The sequence below is a fragment of the Branchiostoma lanceolatum genome, chromosome 9 (genome assembly GCF_035083965.1).
Source record: "Branchiostoma lanceolatum isolate klBraLanc5 chromosome 9, klBraLanc5.hap2, whole genome shotgun sequence".
Lineage (NCBI taxonomy): Eukaryota > Metazoa > Chordata > Leptocardii > Amphioxiformes > Branchiostomatidae > Branchiostoma > Branchiostoma lanceolatum.
Window position 1 is genome coordinate 20,308,019 of NC_089730.1, and position 17,263 is coordinate 20,325,281.

Genomic DNA, 17,263 nt, shown 5'->3' on the forward strand with positions numbered 1-17,263 from the left:
CGATGGAGCCTAATTTAGACAAATCTGACCAGCAAGCCCCGGTGATATCAAACAGCTTGATCATCCTGAATACACCAAACACCACCTGACATTATAACCTTTATCTTTATTTCAACATCTAAGCTTCAAGCCACATGTACAAGACACATGTACAAGACACATGCACAAGACACATGCACAAGACACATGCACAAGACACATGTACAAGACACATGTACAAGACACATGTACAAGACACATGTACAAGACACATGTACAAGACACATGTACAAGACACATGTACAAGACACATGTACAAGACACATGCACAAGACACATGCACAAGCCACATGCACAAGCCACATGCACAAGCCACATGCACAAGACACATGCACAAGACACATGCACAAGACACATGCACAAGACACATGTACAAGACACATGCACAAGCCACATGCACAAGACACATGCACAAGACACATGCACAAGACACATGCACAAGACACATGTACAAGACACATGTACAAGACACATGTACAAGACACATGTACAAGCCACATGTACAAGCCACATGTACAAGACACATGTACAAGACACATGTACAAGACACATGTACAAGACACATGTACAAGACACATGTACAAGACACATGTACAAGACACATGTACAAGACACATGTACAAGACGCATGTACAAGACGCATGTACAAGACGCATGTACAAGCCGCATGTACAAGACGCATGTACAAGACACATGTACAAGGCGTGTGTTTAGACTGCACTCGGGCCCGGTTCAGAAGTACCCTGCTCAGCAGGCGCCGGTGTTGTCGAAGTATCCGCTGCAGGATAGCTGCGTGCAGTACAGACACTGCTCCTTGGTCGTGTGCTCCGGGCAGCACAGACAGGTCTGGGGGGAAAGAAAAAGCCAACAGACTGATATAGAACATGCAAATGTATGATTACAAAGTCGAGAGAGGTACCGTCTCGGTGCCTAGGATAGCTGCGTGCATTACGGACACTGCTCCTTCGCCGTGTGCTCCGGGCAGCACAGACACGTCTGGGGGGAAAGAAAAAGCCAACAAACTGATATAAAACATGCAAATGTATGATTACAAAGTCGAGAGAGGCACCGTCTTGGTGCCTAGGACAGCTGCGTGCATTACGGACACTGCTCCTTAGTTGTGTGCTCCGGCCACAGACAGGTCCGGAGGGAAACGAAAGTCAAAAGACTTAATTTCAAATGCGTCAGTTAACATATCGTCAAATTCCCTATGCCAGAACTAAGAGACTGCAGCAATCCTTCCTTCATTGCGCCATCAGACTGTACAATAACTTATCTTCCGGGTCCTGAACATTCAGTTTCCACTTACTTAGTATGTCGCATGACTTGACTTGAAATAATGTTGTGAATCTTTTAACAGCTGTATCTGTCCTTGCGCATTGGTGATGATTTTAATGAAGATTGTAACAAATGGTACTCGATTCAGAGGGAACGCAGTTGTGTTCTCTCTGCCTATGTACATTTGATGAAGAAATGTGTAATAACAATTTAAAAAAAAAGATAGATCCCTTTTAGAACCCTCAAGTAATTTGATGACCGTGGTTAGAACTACTTGATATAATGTTCTTTACTCTTTCGAAGAGTTTTTAGATGTCATTCTCAAGACTAGTAGCCTGGTAACCAAATCTATTACATCTGACCGCCGGCCATTATCAAATTTAGAAAGTATATTTCAAAGTTGATCTGTGTTCAACTTGGTAGAAGTCATTCTTCATCAAAATTGAGCTCTAATTTCATACCCAAAAATTGAATTTACCCAAATGTAAAACCCAAATGGCAAGTCTGATTGTTTGTGTGTTGGAAATTACAGTTCAATTTTGACCAAGAATGTAGAAAATGTGGCTCTAAAGTTTACTTGAAAAGGTGCTTAGAGTGGCATCAGCAAATATGTCAGCTGGCCATGGGTTTCTGACGTTGTTTCTGCGGATATCATTATTTTAGAAATGTATGAAATACAGACAACGTTTGTTTTATACTAACGCTGACAAAATATTAGTTTGACTTTCCTGTCTATAATCTCACAATAAGACTTATAAAAAGCAGCACTATTTCACAATGAATCAATTTCTTCCCACCATGAAGAAGTAGTCCGTGACGTGGTAGCGGGGACAGTCGCTGTACATGCTGTTCTGACCTGCGCAGTAGACCAGGTACTCGTACCCGTACCCGCAGCCGGTCGGGCTGGTGGCGGCGTACTTGCGCTGCGGGGCGGCGTCATTGCGACAGCTCCCCGCGATCAGCTGCCGCTTGGAGTCAGGGGCTGCGTCTGAGGAACATAGGACGACATTAATGCAGCAAAGTACTCAACATTAGGTCCAAATCGTGCAGCCAAAGTCTGGGACAGTCTAAAACGAGAAACACGGACGGCCCAAACTTTGACTTCCTTTTAGAGGTTCTTAACCGTAACAGAAATAACCAGAACGAACGGACACAAACTAGATCTGTATCTCAGACAGGACAGACTTCACCCTCTTACCCAGACTACTTTGTGACCCATCCAACTCACAGTCAAAAGAAGAACCACTAAGTCTGTATGCCAAGGCTGCATTTTGTATACAGTATTTCCACTCGCAGACAGCCATGGACAGACAGATAGACAGACGGTTGAACACACAGTGCTAGCAGTGTACTAGCTCCAACTGTTACAGTGGTACTTAGTACTTTGTGCTTACACGGCTGTACGGCCCAAGGGCTAAGGAAACGAAGATTGGCGCTGCCCTATACACTTTATGGTGTGAGAATTTTAACTGGCTCAAAGTGACATGTTCTCGCAATGATGTCATTTCAGCACCAAGGGCAAAATGCCTCCACCATTGAGGCGTCGCCAAAAAAGCACTAAGCAGCACTCAACGTTGCTACCTAGCCTCCTTTGCATGCCTTCCGGGCGGCGCCGGCGGTTATTTTTTTGGGTGCACTGATTCGCGATTTTCAACTTATCGGGGCCAGGGTCTTTAGCTGGGGAAATCGTATTGCCGCCCGCAGAAGGCCTGCTACATTTTGGCATCAAAAAAATGTGATAAGTGTTTTTGATGGACCTTTTTTGATGCCGTGTAGCAAGCTTTCTGTGGATGAATCAGCGCTCCCCAAAAAAATAAACAACGGCGCCGTCCAGAAGGCCTGCAAAGGAGGCTATTTACCACCATGTCGTTACCTGCGTCAGAGCTCTCGGCTAGGAAATCAGCGCCCTCTGTCAGCTTGTCGACGCGGTGCAGCGGCAGGTCCTGGTGGAAGCGGCGCATGCGCGGGTCGGACAGTGCGGTGCGGTCCATGTTCTGCTCCAGGACAACCCAGTCGTTACGTACCGTCACCGTGTCCGTCTCCGCCACGAGGCCCGTGCGCTGGGAGGGAAGACAAGAGGTTTGTATTCGTATTTTCCAACCGGAAACTGCATGGACGTTAAGATCTTATCGCATCTACCAGGCCCCGCGGATGGCTGGGAAAATAGTAGAAATTGGCCAAATAGAGTGAATAGTATGCTAAGGCGTAAGGGAGTCGGCTACAGAAAGAGGGTCAAATCTGCCATCCTAGAATATTTCTGCATTTACAGTAACTCATCAATGTCCGCAAGTATAATATGTAATGGTGCCATATCATACCACTTTAATTATCCATTCGCTGCCTTGCTATAAGAGTATGTTGTCCATTGAATAGTGTTAGAGGACCTTAGAGTACTTAGTATTAACCACTAGTACCTCCAGTTGCGTGAGTTCCGTCTCCAGTACATCATCCTGCCCCTCCCCTCCGCGCTGGTCCGTCGCCATCAGGAAACAAACACCCCTCTCCGGCAGGCAGTACATGGTTTCTCCCTAGCAGTGCAAGGCAGATTAATACAGGTTTAACAACAAATGTTTAGGTTTCCACTGAATCGATGAAAACTGAAAGTATTCGTAACTTGGCGATCAAAAAAAAGATTACCCTTATGCGAAATGACGGATACTCAAGCATCTGGATAAAGGTTTAAAAGAGTCACACGTTTCAGACAGCATCTGCTGTCTTTCGTCGGTCTATCCAGATGCTTGAGTAACTGTCATTTGGCGTAAGGGTGATCTTTGATCGCCAAGTGACGAATTCTTCCCGTTTTTGGCGTATCTTCGAGTGTTGTTTTTGATAAGTTCGTCCAGGTGGCATGTAGGATTTCTGATAACTTAATAAATAAATACAGTAATCTATAGCTACTCAAAACATAGAAACAAAACAATTGCGTGTAATACATGTACATGTTAATTGTAATACACGACAGTATAGATAAGGGCGGATGTTGGAGTGGTCACTTCACACCTTTTTGTTGTCGTATCTTATCTGTGCGTGTTTCCGAGTAGGTTTTGTTGGCGTTCGTGTAAATACAGCCAACACGAGATAACCCCGTAAGCACAGGCACACGGGTTAGGGCTGGTAGCAAGCAAGCAAGGCCATAATGTTTAGCTAAAGTACGTCGATAAAAATTGTAAAAATTTTGTATGAAATTTGTTTAGCTTAAGTAGTTTGCTTGCAAATGGATCCGACCGAATAGAGGAATACACATTGTGTGGACGTCATCTCCCGAATTACAACAGGTTTGATGTGTTAACACGAAAAACAAATGAATAACGACATTAGCATTGAGTCAGACGTATTTTACTAAAAAAAGTATGTAGACGGACCGTGGGAATCTTTGAGATTACCGCCATCCGCTTGTAGACCAGAGACGTTGGTCTACAAGTTGATGGCATAGGAAGGCAATAAATAAATTTTAAGTCCTTCTGGGCTGCCAAAGTTGTTCGGGTGGCAAAGGAGGACTGGCACCTGACGTAAGACAAGTAAAAGTCAAGTACGTTACCATCCTGCGACTGGTGAGGACCCGGATGTGGTCCCGGTCGTTGTGTGCGGGCACCTCGGCCAGCCGGTACCCCCCGCCCACCTCCACCGTCTCCTGGAACCGCGCGCCCCGCTCAGAGATCGGGATATGGAACCGCTGTACAACACAAACAGACAAGGCGATCATAGTCAGTATCAGGGTCCCGGTTGTTTTGTGCGGGCACCTCGGCCAGCCGGTACCCCCCGCCCACCTCCACCGTCTCCTGGAACCGCGCGCCTCGCTCCGAGATCGGGATGTGGAAACGCTATGGAAGAGAAACAGACAAGGCGATCAGGCATGGCCGTCTTCACCACTTATCCATACACAACTGCAAGTAATGCATTATTGAAAAGGACACGTCCTGCTCAAAGTGGAACCTCTCAGAAAAGCAGAGACAGACAAGGTAGTCAGGATCGCAGACTTCACCCCTTTATCCATATATATATATATATAAACTACGTATAATCCAAGAGTAGAGAGAGAGAGAGAGAGAGAGAGAGAGAGAGAGAGAGAGAGAGAGAGAGAGAGAGAGAGAGAGGGAGAAATAGGTACCTTATACATTAACAGTTGGCTTTTCAAATTTCAAGTTACCAGTGAGATACACGTGTAAATAAAAACAAGACGCAACTTACCCTAGCGCCCGCAAGGGCCACAGCACACAGGAAAATCAGCAGCTTCATGATCTGTGGATATATGTGCACATTTATTCAACATACATGCAGCGTTGAACATTCCTCTTAGATTTGAAGCAACGTTATTGTGAATTATAACATTGGCAATCACAGTGTACCTGCTGGTTATTTCCCCCCAAAAAATAACCTACTTCCCATACTGAAGAAGGTGCAAAATATTTGTCTATTGTACTGGGGACACATCGTCAGAATCTGTCGCTACGGTGAATTTCCTCTACCAATACATGTACATCATATCAAATTCCCTGTCACACATGCTGTAGACGACGAGAAATTCTTAGAACAGTTACGGAACTGTCTTAAAACATTCATCCGTCACGAAAAAGTAGATCTTTGTCTTAGTGGTCTATGTCACTTCGCTGAAAATCGTACCACACAGAAAGTATTACGGTGGCTGCTGCTTTGAGTCATTAAAACTACAATGTATTTGTAATCTAATACTTTTGTTACATGCCAGAAGATAGAAAGTACCTCACCACGTACCGTTCGCCCAAATCCGTCCGTTCAAGAAGCGATGTGGGGAGTGAATGAAGTTCTTTCCCACACGACTGTTTTAGTACGTGTTCCGATGTGTGCGTTACTACGGGAAACGGTGGTGGAAGGGAACATACAGGTGAGTCCTTCGTAGATTGACACCTGTTAGGTTCCCACCGCACAAAAGGCTCTCTTTTTTGTTTTTCTCACATAACCGGCAAACCGCCGTAAGGCCAGTTTTGTACAGTAAGTGTGCAAGACCAAACTGGTTTGATCCATCGGAATAGTCTTTTGGATAAGTGTGGTGGGTTCTTCAACGTGCTCGAGGTGTGGTCCTCCTCAAACACGGAACCTCCAGCTTTACGTCCCATCCAAGAAGACGTCCCTAACCGAAGCTAGGTATTCATTTTCACCTTAGTGGGGCAAGGGGATAGGTTCTAAAGTACCTTTCCCAAGGGCATAATACTGGGGACAGGTAGGGGTTGGTCAACAGGTCTTATCGCAATACATGTACTTATCACAATACAATGTGTCATCTGCACATGGCCATATAATTAATATATCGATCGGTTGGTCATGTTTACATGTGGATAGTAAAGAGTTAAAGTTATGTAGAGATTGTGTATGTAGCAGAAGGTTTAGATTGGGAAACATTTGCGCTGGAAACAAGATTGCACAAAAACACAAGAAAAAGCACCCTATAGATATCATGTTTATAAATCATTTAATGATTCACACATAAATGCACACTTTTAACACACATTGTCTCTGACAATTGGTAACACACAAGAACACAACAGATAGATGCCAAAAAAAGAACAATCACTTCAAAGAAACAAAATAACAATACAGGCCACCAATATTTTACACCCTTAAGTATAAAAGTAATGTTGATGTCTTCTCCCTATCTCGTCACCTCTATCATTGGAAAAATGATAATCTATTGCTTCATGAAAAAATTGTGTTAGTTTGAAAACAAAATCACTTTACAAGTGTTGGTAGAATATCTCAAATAATTGATGACAGGTAAACCTTGACCCTTAGGGAACAAGAGACTCCAGTGGGTATTTGTATAGATCTGGGTCGTGACCCAGCTAAGGGAATGTTCCAAGTATTCCTATTTGCTGATATATAGGATGGAATGTGATCATAAGAAAGATTAATTATATTCCCCTTCCAGTGGGAAGGGGGATATATTGTTTTTGCTTGCCTGTTCTTCTTCTTCTTCTTCTTCTTTCTTCTTCTTCTTCTTCTGCCAAAAACCAAGTAGATGCGCGGTGGTAGCTCTACTAATGGTATTGCAGAAAGTTATATGTACCTTATGTTACAATGTACGGATGTTATATTTGAGATGTAGGTACCTGAAGGAAAGGTGAATACACCTGACAATAAATTATGCTAATGAGTACCTTATTTGCATAATCTATGCATAAACTTGTATTTCCCTTACCATAAAAGCTGTGGATGTCATCTTTGAAATGTAGGTACCTTTAGGAAAGGTAAATGCACCTGGACATAAATTATGCTAATGAGGACCTCATTTGCATAATTTATGCAGAAACGTGTACTTCCGTTACCGTAAAAGCTGCAGATGTCATATTTGAGATGTAGGTACCTTCAGGAAAGGTGAACACACCTGGCCATGAATTATGCTAATGAGGACCTAATTTGCATAATTTATGCATAAACTTGTATTTCCCTTACCGTAAAAGCTGCAGATGTCATATTTGAGATGTAGGTACCTTTAGGAAAGGTGAACACACCTGGCCATAAATTATGCTAATGCGGACCTCATTTGCATAATTTATCCATAAACTTGAATTTTCCGTACCGTAAAAGCTATGGATGTCATATTTGAGTTGTAGGTACCTTTAGGAAAGGCGACTACACCTGGCCATAAATTATGCTAATGTGGACCTCATTTGCATAATTTAGGCATAAACTTGTATTTCCCTTACCGTGAAAGCTACGGATGTCATATTTGAGATGTAGGTACCATTAGGAAGGGTCATAAAACCTGACCATAAATTATGCTAATGAGGGCCTCGTTTGCATAATTTATGCATATCCCTCACCGTAAAGGCTACGATTGTCATATTTCAGATGTAGGTACCTTTAGGAGAGGTGAACACACCTGTATATAAATTATGCTAATGCCGACCTCCTTTGCATAATTTATGCAGAGACTTCATGGTAATGGGAGGGGAATATCCTGCATTTTCCCGAAAATGTTGCCATTCTAGTTTTGATCTTACACTGTTTTCAAATCATCTTAAAACATTCAGATTGGTGGGGCATTATTTATACACATACAGGATCATTAGAAATGATTTACATAAATTGATAATAAAATACCTACAATGCATGGTGTCTATAACTTGATAGAAGATACATGATACAGTCAAAATCTTGGTTTACGTAGAAAAGTAGAAAAAAGTGTGCCACGCTTGAATCTAAATTCATAGTAGACAATGTAACCTACTGATATGGTTACATACGTGAGTACTGAGTAGTCACAAACATACAATCAATACAAGTACTGGTTTATAAGATTAGAAAGTTAAAATACTGGAATGTTTTAAACACCTTTAAAATCTATCACAAGATATCATTACTATCTTTTCTAAAATACATTCTGGACTATGAGAGTTTCTGGAGGGACTGTCCCTACAATATGACACACAAACATACTTAGTTGATATATCAAACTCATAACTTACTGCAAGTGAACAAATAAAAGTGTTCAATTAAATCATGGCAGTGCATCCTACTGGTTTGACTCATTACACAAGATTTAAGTCAGTCTAGCCAATACTGTTCAATTCATTTGTATAATTCTTTTTCGATATAAAAATGCATTACACAATTTGTTTCATTAAATTTTCTACTTCATACAGATTGGCATTATGACAATTCCTTTTCTGTCTTAATAGTCAGTATTAGAAGGAAAAAAGTATTTTATTAAATGAACTCAAAGCAAAAAACTTCATGAAGACAATGTGTTGGATGAGGCCAATAATGGAATTAATTTCATATCATATTCTTTGGCATCAAGATCACTTTTCTGTGAGGACTCTTATTCATTTATGTTTAAAAGTCAGAGGACATGTACAAAAAGTTTCAAATTGTTTCCTATTAAAAAAAAGGAAGGAAGATGGAAACACCAACTCAAGATACCTGAGAAAAAATACTGGCAATAAAAGCGAAGATAAACATTACTTAGATAAGTACAGCTGCTTTTGCTAGACTGCAAAGTATCAAAGCACTACTTAATCTATGCAGGGAATGTAAAAATAGTACCCATCACCCTTCTAAGGCTAGTCTTTACAAACCACTTTGTATCATAGCAGTCGAGATATCCTCTAGTATAGATACAGTCTAGAAAATAGTGTCCATCACCATTTAAAATCCTGGGAATGTTGCTTTGTACATAAACTCATTAAATCTTAAAAGATGAACTTCTTGGTGAATGCTGTGTCTTGTGAAAATGTCTTGTGGAAATGTCCTCTAGAGATGTTTGGTGAAAATGTCTTATGGAAATGTCTACTTGGCTGAAGAAGAGAAGAACTTCTTGGCGAAGTTTGTGTCTTGTTGAAATGTCTGGTTGAAATGTCTCGTTGAAATGTCTTGTGTATATGTCTTGTTGAAATGTCTTGTGGAATGCCTACTGAGACAAATACCTGCTTGGGGAAGGTTGTGTTTTGTGGAGATGTCTTGTAGAAAGGTCTTGTAAAATTGTCTAGATCTACTGGGTCTAAGTAGAGAAGAAGAACTTCTTGGTCAAGGTCGTGACCTGGCAGGGCATCTGTTTGGCGGGTTCGGAGCCGACTGTCTCGCGAGAAGACACCTTGTTGTTGACCACCGTCAGCATGTCCAGCAGGTGGTCAGACTGCACCTTGTCCTTGAACACTTCCAGCATCTCAGAAAGGAACCAGGAGCCCTCCCCCTGACGGCGATATGCCTTGAAACCTGCAGCAAAAAAGATGCTAGTTGATGCTTATATTCATCTGAAGAACAGGTTATCATCTGTCAGTAATGAGGCTGTTGCAATGTGCTCCAAGCAATAGCCTCCTTTCTGTTATATCAATAGTCAATAGTCAGGATGCCCTTCCTGGATTTCTTACCCAGGTCTCCCTGTTACCATGTTACTGAGACATTAAATTGGAACCAGGAGCTCAACTGTGAGGTTGTTATCAGTTAAGCTCTTGAGTTGAACAATAACAACAACAGGTAGAACAGATCTCGTACCTTCTGTCGTAGCGTAGGCCACCAGCACGTCAGCGTCCCGTGGCGTGGTGACAGAGCGCATGACGTCAGAGATGTCCTGCTGTCCCTCATCCCCTGGCTCTTCGTCAGCACGGTCCACACCTGGCTGCTTCTTCTCACCACGGCACGCTTGGATGATGAACATCTTCGGACTCCCTAGATGGCATGAGAGATTAGATGTACATTGATGTCAAACAATTAGTGCAAGGAGGTTATATAACCTTGATTAGCAGTAACCTTTTCATAGGGGCCCCCTGTTCATAGCAGCTAATCACCAGTCCCTTGAGTGACCGCTATAGACAGGTTTGAATGTACGACTAGTAACTAAATATAAGATTGACTTTGGCCTTTGGTTTTCTGTTCTTTTAAGGGACTGTAGCACAACAGGAAAATAGCTCAGCCTGACAATGATACTGCATGCCCTACCCTTAAGAACATTTTTGGCAGCAATATGGCCTGGAGTAGTGTCAGTGCCCAAATGTTGAGAATGATCAAAATCATTATTTTTTGGATGGGAGAAGATCCAACCCATTGTTTACAATTAAGGAAGCAGTCCATAGAATCAATTCCACATAGTCCTGTGCCAGTTGCTTGCGGTACCCATTGTTACTATAGCTACCAGGGCCCTTTTCTGTCCCTTCAATAAAGTAACAAGTTTATTGGACTGCTCAAATCTAAGCCCACCTGCCATGCATTTGAGACTGTCCCCCAGGAATGGAGCCTGCAGCTCAGCCATGGAGACGGTCTGGTTATCGTGGGACCTCACTCCCTCCTGTGAGCAACAGAGACTTGTGTTTTAGGCTAGATCTTAATCAAATAACAGACAGTACATATATTAGCATCATTTTCCTGTCATATAAATATGCCTATGTCAATCTTAGACAATGTAATACTGTTACACATTGTACCATACTGTAGCATTACATGTTTCACACATTTCCCTAAATCTGGCGATACACATTGGTTCTGTTCCACCTTTAGGAGAAGAGTTAAAAAGGTGCAATACTACAATATGTGCACTACTGAATGTTGCAAAAACGTGTGAAGCACTGAGAATGAGCTGAATCCTTACATCTGCTTGGAGATTATAAAGCCACATGACAATTATTAATATAACTCCTACCTTGTCTCCATGGCTGGACACGATACAGATGAAGCAGGAGTACTTCTTTTTTCCTTTTCCCGCTGCAGTCTTCTGGATTTCCAGCTTGGCCATTTCCAATGCAACCAGCATCTGTTCCTTAGTGAGATCCTCCTCAGTGATGACCTTGTAGTCAATCTTCTCAAAAAAGTCATCAAGCTCTTCAACATCCTTGGTGGAAGCTGAGGGAAAGAGTTAACATGTCTTAGAGCTCACATTTTCAAGTTTGCTTTGTGAGGGTAGTTCAGAAACATGCACACACATGCACACGCACACATACAGAGACATACAGACACCACACATGCCCACACACATGCACACAGACACCCGTCAACATAAGCACATACACCTTTCCATGCATGGTTCTTAGACATGTACTTTATTTCTTCTCTAGTATTAGTAAACATTTAGGAAGAGGAAATCATCGAAATAGAAGGCTGTGAGGAAAACTTTAATCTAACTGCAGGGCTCGAAGTTAACTATGTCCCTATGTCCCGGGGCCACCAAAATTTGACCAGGGACAACTCAATAATCAATTTGGGACATATTTGGGACAATCAGGGCTCCTGACTGCCACTGTGCTCCTCCCTTGTGAAACTGTATACTGGTCCCACCCACTGTTTTTGGTGTGGTACTAGTCCTCTCTAAATCAATCATCATTTATCACTCAGCATAGTGAAAGGAAAGCCTGTCCCAGCTAGGCTGTGGCACATGTCTGCTCCCCTGACAGGGGGTCAGCAGAGGGATGGTCAAACCTCATTTACTTGATTAAGGTTTGCCCTGCAAGATTAGAAATCAAACATTTTTGGATTTATTCTACCTCCCCAAGAGCCACCGCATCAATGAAGTCTTTAAACTCTGCAGAATTATGCTTTTTCTTTTATAAACTATTAAAATACATTATTTCAGGTTGTTGACAATATTTCTGGTTGTTAACTTTGTTAAAACTTGTGTTTACTACTGAGTGTATATACCTTTGTATGTATTATATTTTTCAAATTTCATGCAATTTTCTATTTTACAATACAAAATTTTGTATATAACTAAAAAAACAAATATTCTAACACAGATTGGCTTGGGCTCAGGTCCTGACTTGAGTATAGGTCCAAACCTGAACATGAACCTCTGGAACTGAATGCAGACCCGACACTAAGTTCACATCTTTGGCCCTGGTTGGGACACTTCAGGATACTTTCGGGACAGTTGAAATCCACATTTGGGACAATGTTGGGACAGTAGGGGAAAAAGTTAATTTCGAGGCCTGAACTGAAAAATTGTGTAGCAAGGTACAGAATGTCTCCTCAGACTCTTCTTTTACAATGATCTTCCACAGCCTCACCATCCCTTTCCTGTGAGAAGTTGTTGATGATGAGGACGTAGCCTCGGCCTGGTGGGTAGCAGTCATCTCTCCCCGCAACCTCCACAGGATCTGCATTGGATAAACCACGTAACGGTTTGGCTTTATACTTGAACTATGTCACTGTGTACTCTCATAAATCTGCCAGGTACCCTTAGACCAAAAGATTGAAAAAAAAACAGTGCTATCAAGGCCTTCTATTGAGACATCCACAAAGATTAATGACACTGCATTTAGATCTCTTTAAATTCACCAGTTTTTTAATATACATTTGTATGATTATACTGCAGTCTTAGTGAGACTACCAAAAGACTGCAAAATTATGAGAGTGGGTGTTACAACAGTAGCTGACTTAACCAACTACATAACTGATTCTGTAAGTCTTGAGTCTTTTCATAAACCAACTAATTTTCAGACATGAAATTTGGTATTCATAATGATGTCAAACACAAGTATAAAAAGTAAAAGGTAAGCAAAAAAAAGCAATGTTATTCTATGCAAAGCACTGAAATATTCCAGTTAACATACAGCAGACAGATAATCTTCAAAGAAGAAAAGCATAGCTGTCAAACTGATAAAGATGATGCAGAAAACAGAAGTACTCACTGTTGCTTCTAAAAAAGCGGTCTATTGCAGCATTAAGGTACAAAATCCCCAATTATTATCTGCAGTTTAGAGCAGCTTATAATGCAGCAGACAGCAACAGAGAAGACAGAAAACAGCAAGAAAGAAACTTATTATGAATCATAAAATCATGAAAATGCAAATTTCACAGCAATATACTAATGAAACAATTACAGTTGTGCAAGACAATTTCTCTACTGACACATTCATACAACTCTGACTAGACATTATGACTGAGAGCAATGTCTTTTACATGCTATGTTTAAATGAGGTTTATGAAATTTAGGGAATCCGATGTAGTATCATTCTGTATCAAATGTATCTATATAGCCGGTACAACCGCCGTAAGGCGTAACACACCAACTTCTGTATCTGTATCTATATAGCCGGTGCAACCGCAGTTAGGCGTAACACACCAGCTTCGCAGACATGCAGCAGCTGGTTATATTACGCCGAACAATCCGTTACACCTAGTCTTTGCATATCCGACTGCAACCGTTCTTTTTTCTAAAGCTACTTAGTGAAGATGCTCCTACAGTACTTGAACTTATTCTACTCTTGCATGAAGGGTCAATTTTTCGGTTCATTTCAGCGTGTGGCCCCACTAACTCACTCACTGCCTATCTATCAAGACAAGGGGTATCACATACCTCTTGTTGTGACGTCATAGTCATCAACTTCAAAGCTGGACTGCAGTGACCGACTGCTCGACTGCCTCCTGAGCTGCTGCCTTGGAGACACCGAACTGTCGAAGGACACTGTCGACTGCTGGTTGGTCCACGAGCCACGTCGCCTTTCAGCGGACCCAGGAGGGCTCATCTGCCTCTCGAAGCTGGGGTTGCTGTCCAGTGAAGACGATGACGTCTGACTCTGAAACCTTCGTCGTTTCTCCGCGGCCGACTCGCCTGGTTGGCTGCCCTGCCGTCTGAGAGGAGGACGCAAGCTTTCGTAGGGTTGTGGGATCTCATCACTGATCTCACAGCCTGGGGGAAAACAATAATGGGAATTTTTCGAAGTAATCTGAATTCAGTTTTCACTGAAAAGCTAATTTTCCTCTGTCCGTGAAAGAGATGACAGACATTGACGCTTTATTTACAGATAAGACTGGGAAAATTCCCCTAGCTCTTTTCCGCAAGTACAATGAACAGTGGCTTTACGTCCCGCCTAAAGACGGCAACCGTATTCAGCAACGTGCATGGAGAGTGAGCAACACAGCTGGGATTCAAACTCCCAAGCTCTAGATCTCAATCTGGAGGCAGGGCTACTTCAAACCACTGGACTACTAGTGCACATGCTACTACGAATTTTGATTGAAGTGATACCAATGTTCACAGTCACACTGGTTTTATTTTCTTGGTTTGTGTGGTGAACTCTTCATAGCAAAATGCATTTTCCATTGTATCACTACAGAATCATATAATTTTCAACCATAACCTTAAAACACTCCTGTGAAATTTTAACTTAAAAGTCACTGCAAAAATAAAGGAATCTACCTGCTTCTTCAAGCTTATGCTCTGTCTCTTCCACCTGTTCAATCAACTCCTGCTGCTCCATTTCTGTGAAGATGTCCTTCAATGCCTGATAGCTGCAAGACAAGAGTTTCTCAAGTTTCACGTTCAGTTTTGGGCATTTCATTTGAAAGATACAGTCAGGTGAACCCTGTCACACAGGTAAAATTGTCCTGGGTATTTGATACTGGCCAAACAATACAGATAAAACCCAGTCTACATGTATATCTAGCACAATGTGCAATGGAACAGCCAATAGTTTGAATGCAGAAGACCTCATGCATGACATTAGGATCTGGGAAAGACTTTGAAATTATTTTCCAGAAGGGTTAAGCTTATCACGTAAGATCTATTACTATTACACAGCCTGTTAATCATTTACCCCTAATACAAACTGTTTTCCTTTCCCTGTCAAAAAACTGTCAGTTCTACAGTTTTTCTTTTATTTTCATTTTTTTTATTTATTCTGTCATGTTTACCCAGGGTAGCCCTGCTCAGGACAGATCGTACTGGAAACACTTTATCGATTGTATTTCACCGGATTAAATCCGGAAGCATAATGCTGAGTGATTACCACTGCTTTACAGAGGGGTCCTGCGTTATATAACCTAGGTATACTATGTGATTCTCCTGGACCAGGTTTAGTGATTTGGGGACTCAATTCAAAAACAGAGAGAGGAGAATGCTCACCATCCCAGCTTGATCTTGCCCTTCCTCTGCAGTTTGTCCAGTACATCAGACGGGGTGGTACACTTGGAGGCCTCGCCCGGGCGCAGACCCTTCCCCTGCGCGATGGACCGGAAAGAGCGGAAGTCCTCATCGGTCATCTCTTTGTTGATGGTCTCGAACAGCTTCCGGTGGAGACTTCTCTGGACATCCTCCATGATGGTGGTGGGCTGTCAGATCTGCAATCTTTGGTCCAGGATAAATAAAATTTAACATACATAACTTTATATATGACAATGAGTCTAAATAACATCTTAGTAAACTAACAAATGGTAGGGTACTATAACCACATAGACACACTGCACTTGAAATTAGTCCTTGGTCTGATTATCATAAACCTGGGCAAATCACTAATTTAAAGTTAAAGATTTGAATGTTGATGGTTTTGGTGAATACAGGACTGGACAGAATACATTCTATAGGTTGTTCTAGATTTAACTAGATACTGGTACTGGGACGTCTAAGGTACACTGTTCTTGAGTCAGAATCTTGGTTTTAATTTTAATGTGAAACTGAGCATGACTGTCACAACAGACTACCACAACACTACCCGTACCGTGTAGCATATTTGTTGTTGTTTTGTCTTCACGTGATAGCTCTTGCGCCAAGCGTTGGATTTGTTCAGAGTGGCTATGAGGTCCAAACAAAGCTTATGGTAATGGTTGATCACACCACTGGCTGTTTACCTTTCTATTTTGTAAACAATAGGGGGGGGGGGGAGGAGGGCGTCTTTCACGTCCTGGAGTCTGGAACTATGAAGACCATCCATTTTCATGTCACTATGCCTATCTCTATAAAGTAACAGAACTACAGAAAACACAACCAAAAGCTATCAAAGAGAAAGTAAAGCCTCACCAAAACATAAGCGTCCGCTTGGCAGCGTTCCTCGACGGTCTCTAGACACGCGGACAGTCGGTGAGCTGGAAGCAGTTTTGCAGACCTAAAGAGAAGGGCCTCAAACCTCTAGTCAAGTGAAGAGCAAACAAGCGCAGTCTGCAAACCTAACCGCGCTATTTTAGGCTTTAACGGAAACCACAGTATTAACAGGTATATCCCCTACTGTTATGACGTGTAGAAATTACAAAGCAGTACCGCCCCCTCCACCGAAAAAATGCCTGGAGGATTTTCTCATGACAACTATTCCGCCATTTTACTGGGGTCACTTCCGGGTGGACAAGGCCGCATAGGCGACACCGAAACCAACTGAATGGTGCCTCGGCAGCGGAAATAAGATATGGAAAGAAACGTTGTAGTTCTTGTTTTCACTTTTAGCAATTTTCTAAAACTTCCTTAGTAAGATAGATGTGGCAAACTTAGCCAATGCTGTCCCTTTTTGGTACTGACGGTACTTGTTTTGGTCGCGTCTCGACTCAGTTTCGCGGAAAAACAAAGGCCCCATAGCGGCGCCAACTGCCACCTGTTAACTAAACTGGCTTCACTCCTGTACCTTGAATAAATTGTATTCTAAGATAAAACGTTGTGTTACTTTTGACAATGAATACTTGAAAATTACACAAGAATGAACTCTCTTCACACAAAACATGAACAAATCTTGATAGCAAGAAAGGCGTGCGATTTATTAGTACAAAACATTGATAACTT

At 42.0% G+C, this 17,263-nt stretch overlaps 2 protein-coding genes across 3 annotated transcripts; both read right to left on the reverse strand.

Annotated features, from left to right (window-relative positions):
* Positions 1-86: 86 nt before the first annotated feature.
* Positions 87-5,133, reverse strand: LOC136442319 (uncharacterized). Of its 2 annotated transcripts, none has more exons than XM_066439108.1 (5): positions 4,856-5,133; positions 3,732-3,845; positions 3,191-3,377; positions 2,115-2,305; positions 87-885 (listed from the first exon to the last, which is right to left on the reverse strand). In XM_066439108.1, exons 1-5 carry the CDS (start codon positions 5,018-5,020, stop codon positions 787-789), a joined length of 756 nt encoding a protein of 251 aa, XP_066295205.1. In that variant the 5' UTR covers positions 5,021-5,133; the 3' UTR covers positions 87-786. The 2 variants fall into 2 exon arrangements, with proteins under 2 accessions (XP_066295205.1, XP_066295206.1); XM_066439109.1 differs by lacking the exon at positions 87-885 and adding an exon at positions 972-1,035.
* Positions 5,134-9,685: 4,552 nt separating this feature from the next.
* LOC136442340 (caspase-6-like) lies at positions 9,686-16,848 on the reverse strand. The gene is made up of 9 exons (XM_066439139.1): positions 16,517-16,848; positions 15,626-15,847; positions 14,921-15,012; positions 14,078-14,410; positions 12,786-12,875; positions 11,429-11,628; positions 10,990-11,077; positions 10,288-10,461; positions 9,686-10,008 (listed from the first exon to the last, which is right to left on the reverse strand). The coding sequence occupies exons 2-9, from the start codon at positions 15,817-15,819 to the stop codon at positions 9,794-9,796; spliced, it is 1,386 nt and encodes a 461-aa protein (XP_066295236.1). The 5' UTR covers positions 15,820-15,847; positions 16,517-16,848; the 3' UTR covers positions 9,686-9,793.
* Between the last annotated feature and the right edge of the window lie 415 nt (positions 16,849-17,263).

Excerpts from the sequence above, each read along its gene's own strand:
- LOC136442319 (XM_066439108.1), bottom strand. The coding sequence starts at position 5,020 with ATGATCGCCTTGTCTGTTTGTGTTGTACAGCGGTTCCATATCCCGATC. Across the intron at positions 2,306-3,190 it reads AGCCGAGAGCTCTGACGCAG|ACGCAGCCCCTGACTCCAAG; the intron begins GTAACGACATGG and ends TATGTTCCTCAG. Across the intron at positions 886-2,114 it reads TCACGGACTACTTCTTCATG|ACCTGTCTGTGCTGCCCGGA; the intron begins GTGGGAAGAAAT and ends CTTTCCCCCCAG.
- LOC136442340 (XM_066439139.1), bottom strand. The coding sequence starts at position 15,819 with ATGGAGGATGTCCAGAGAAGTCTCCACCGGAAGCTGTTCGAGACCATC. Across the intron at positions 11,629-12,785 it reads CTTCTCACAGGAAAGGGATG|CTTCCACCAAGGATGTTGAA; the intron begins GTGAGGCTGTGG and ends TCTTTCCCTCAG. Across the intron at positions 11,078-11,428 it reads TGTCCAGCCATGGAGACAAG|GAGGGAGTGAGGTCCCACGA; the intron begins GTAGGAGTTATA and ends TGTTGCTCACAG.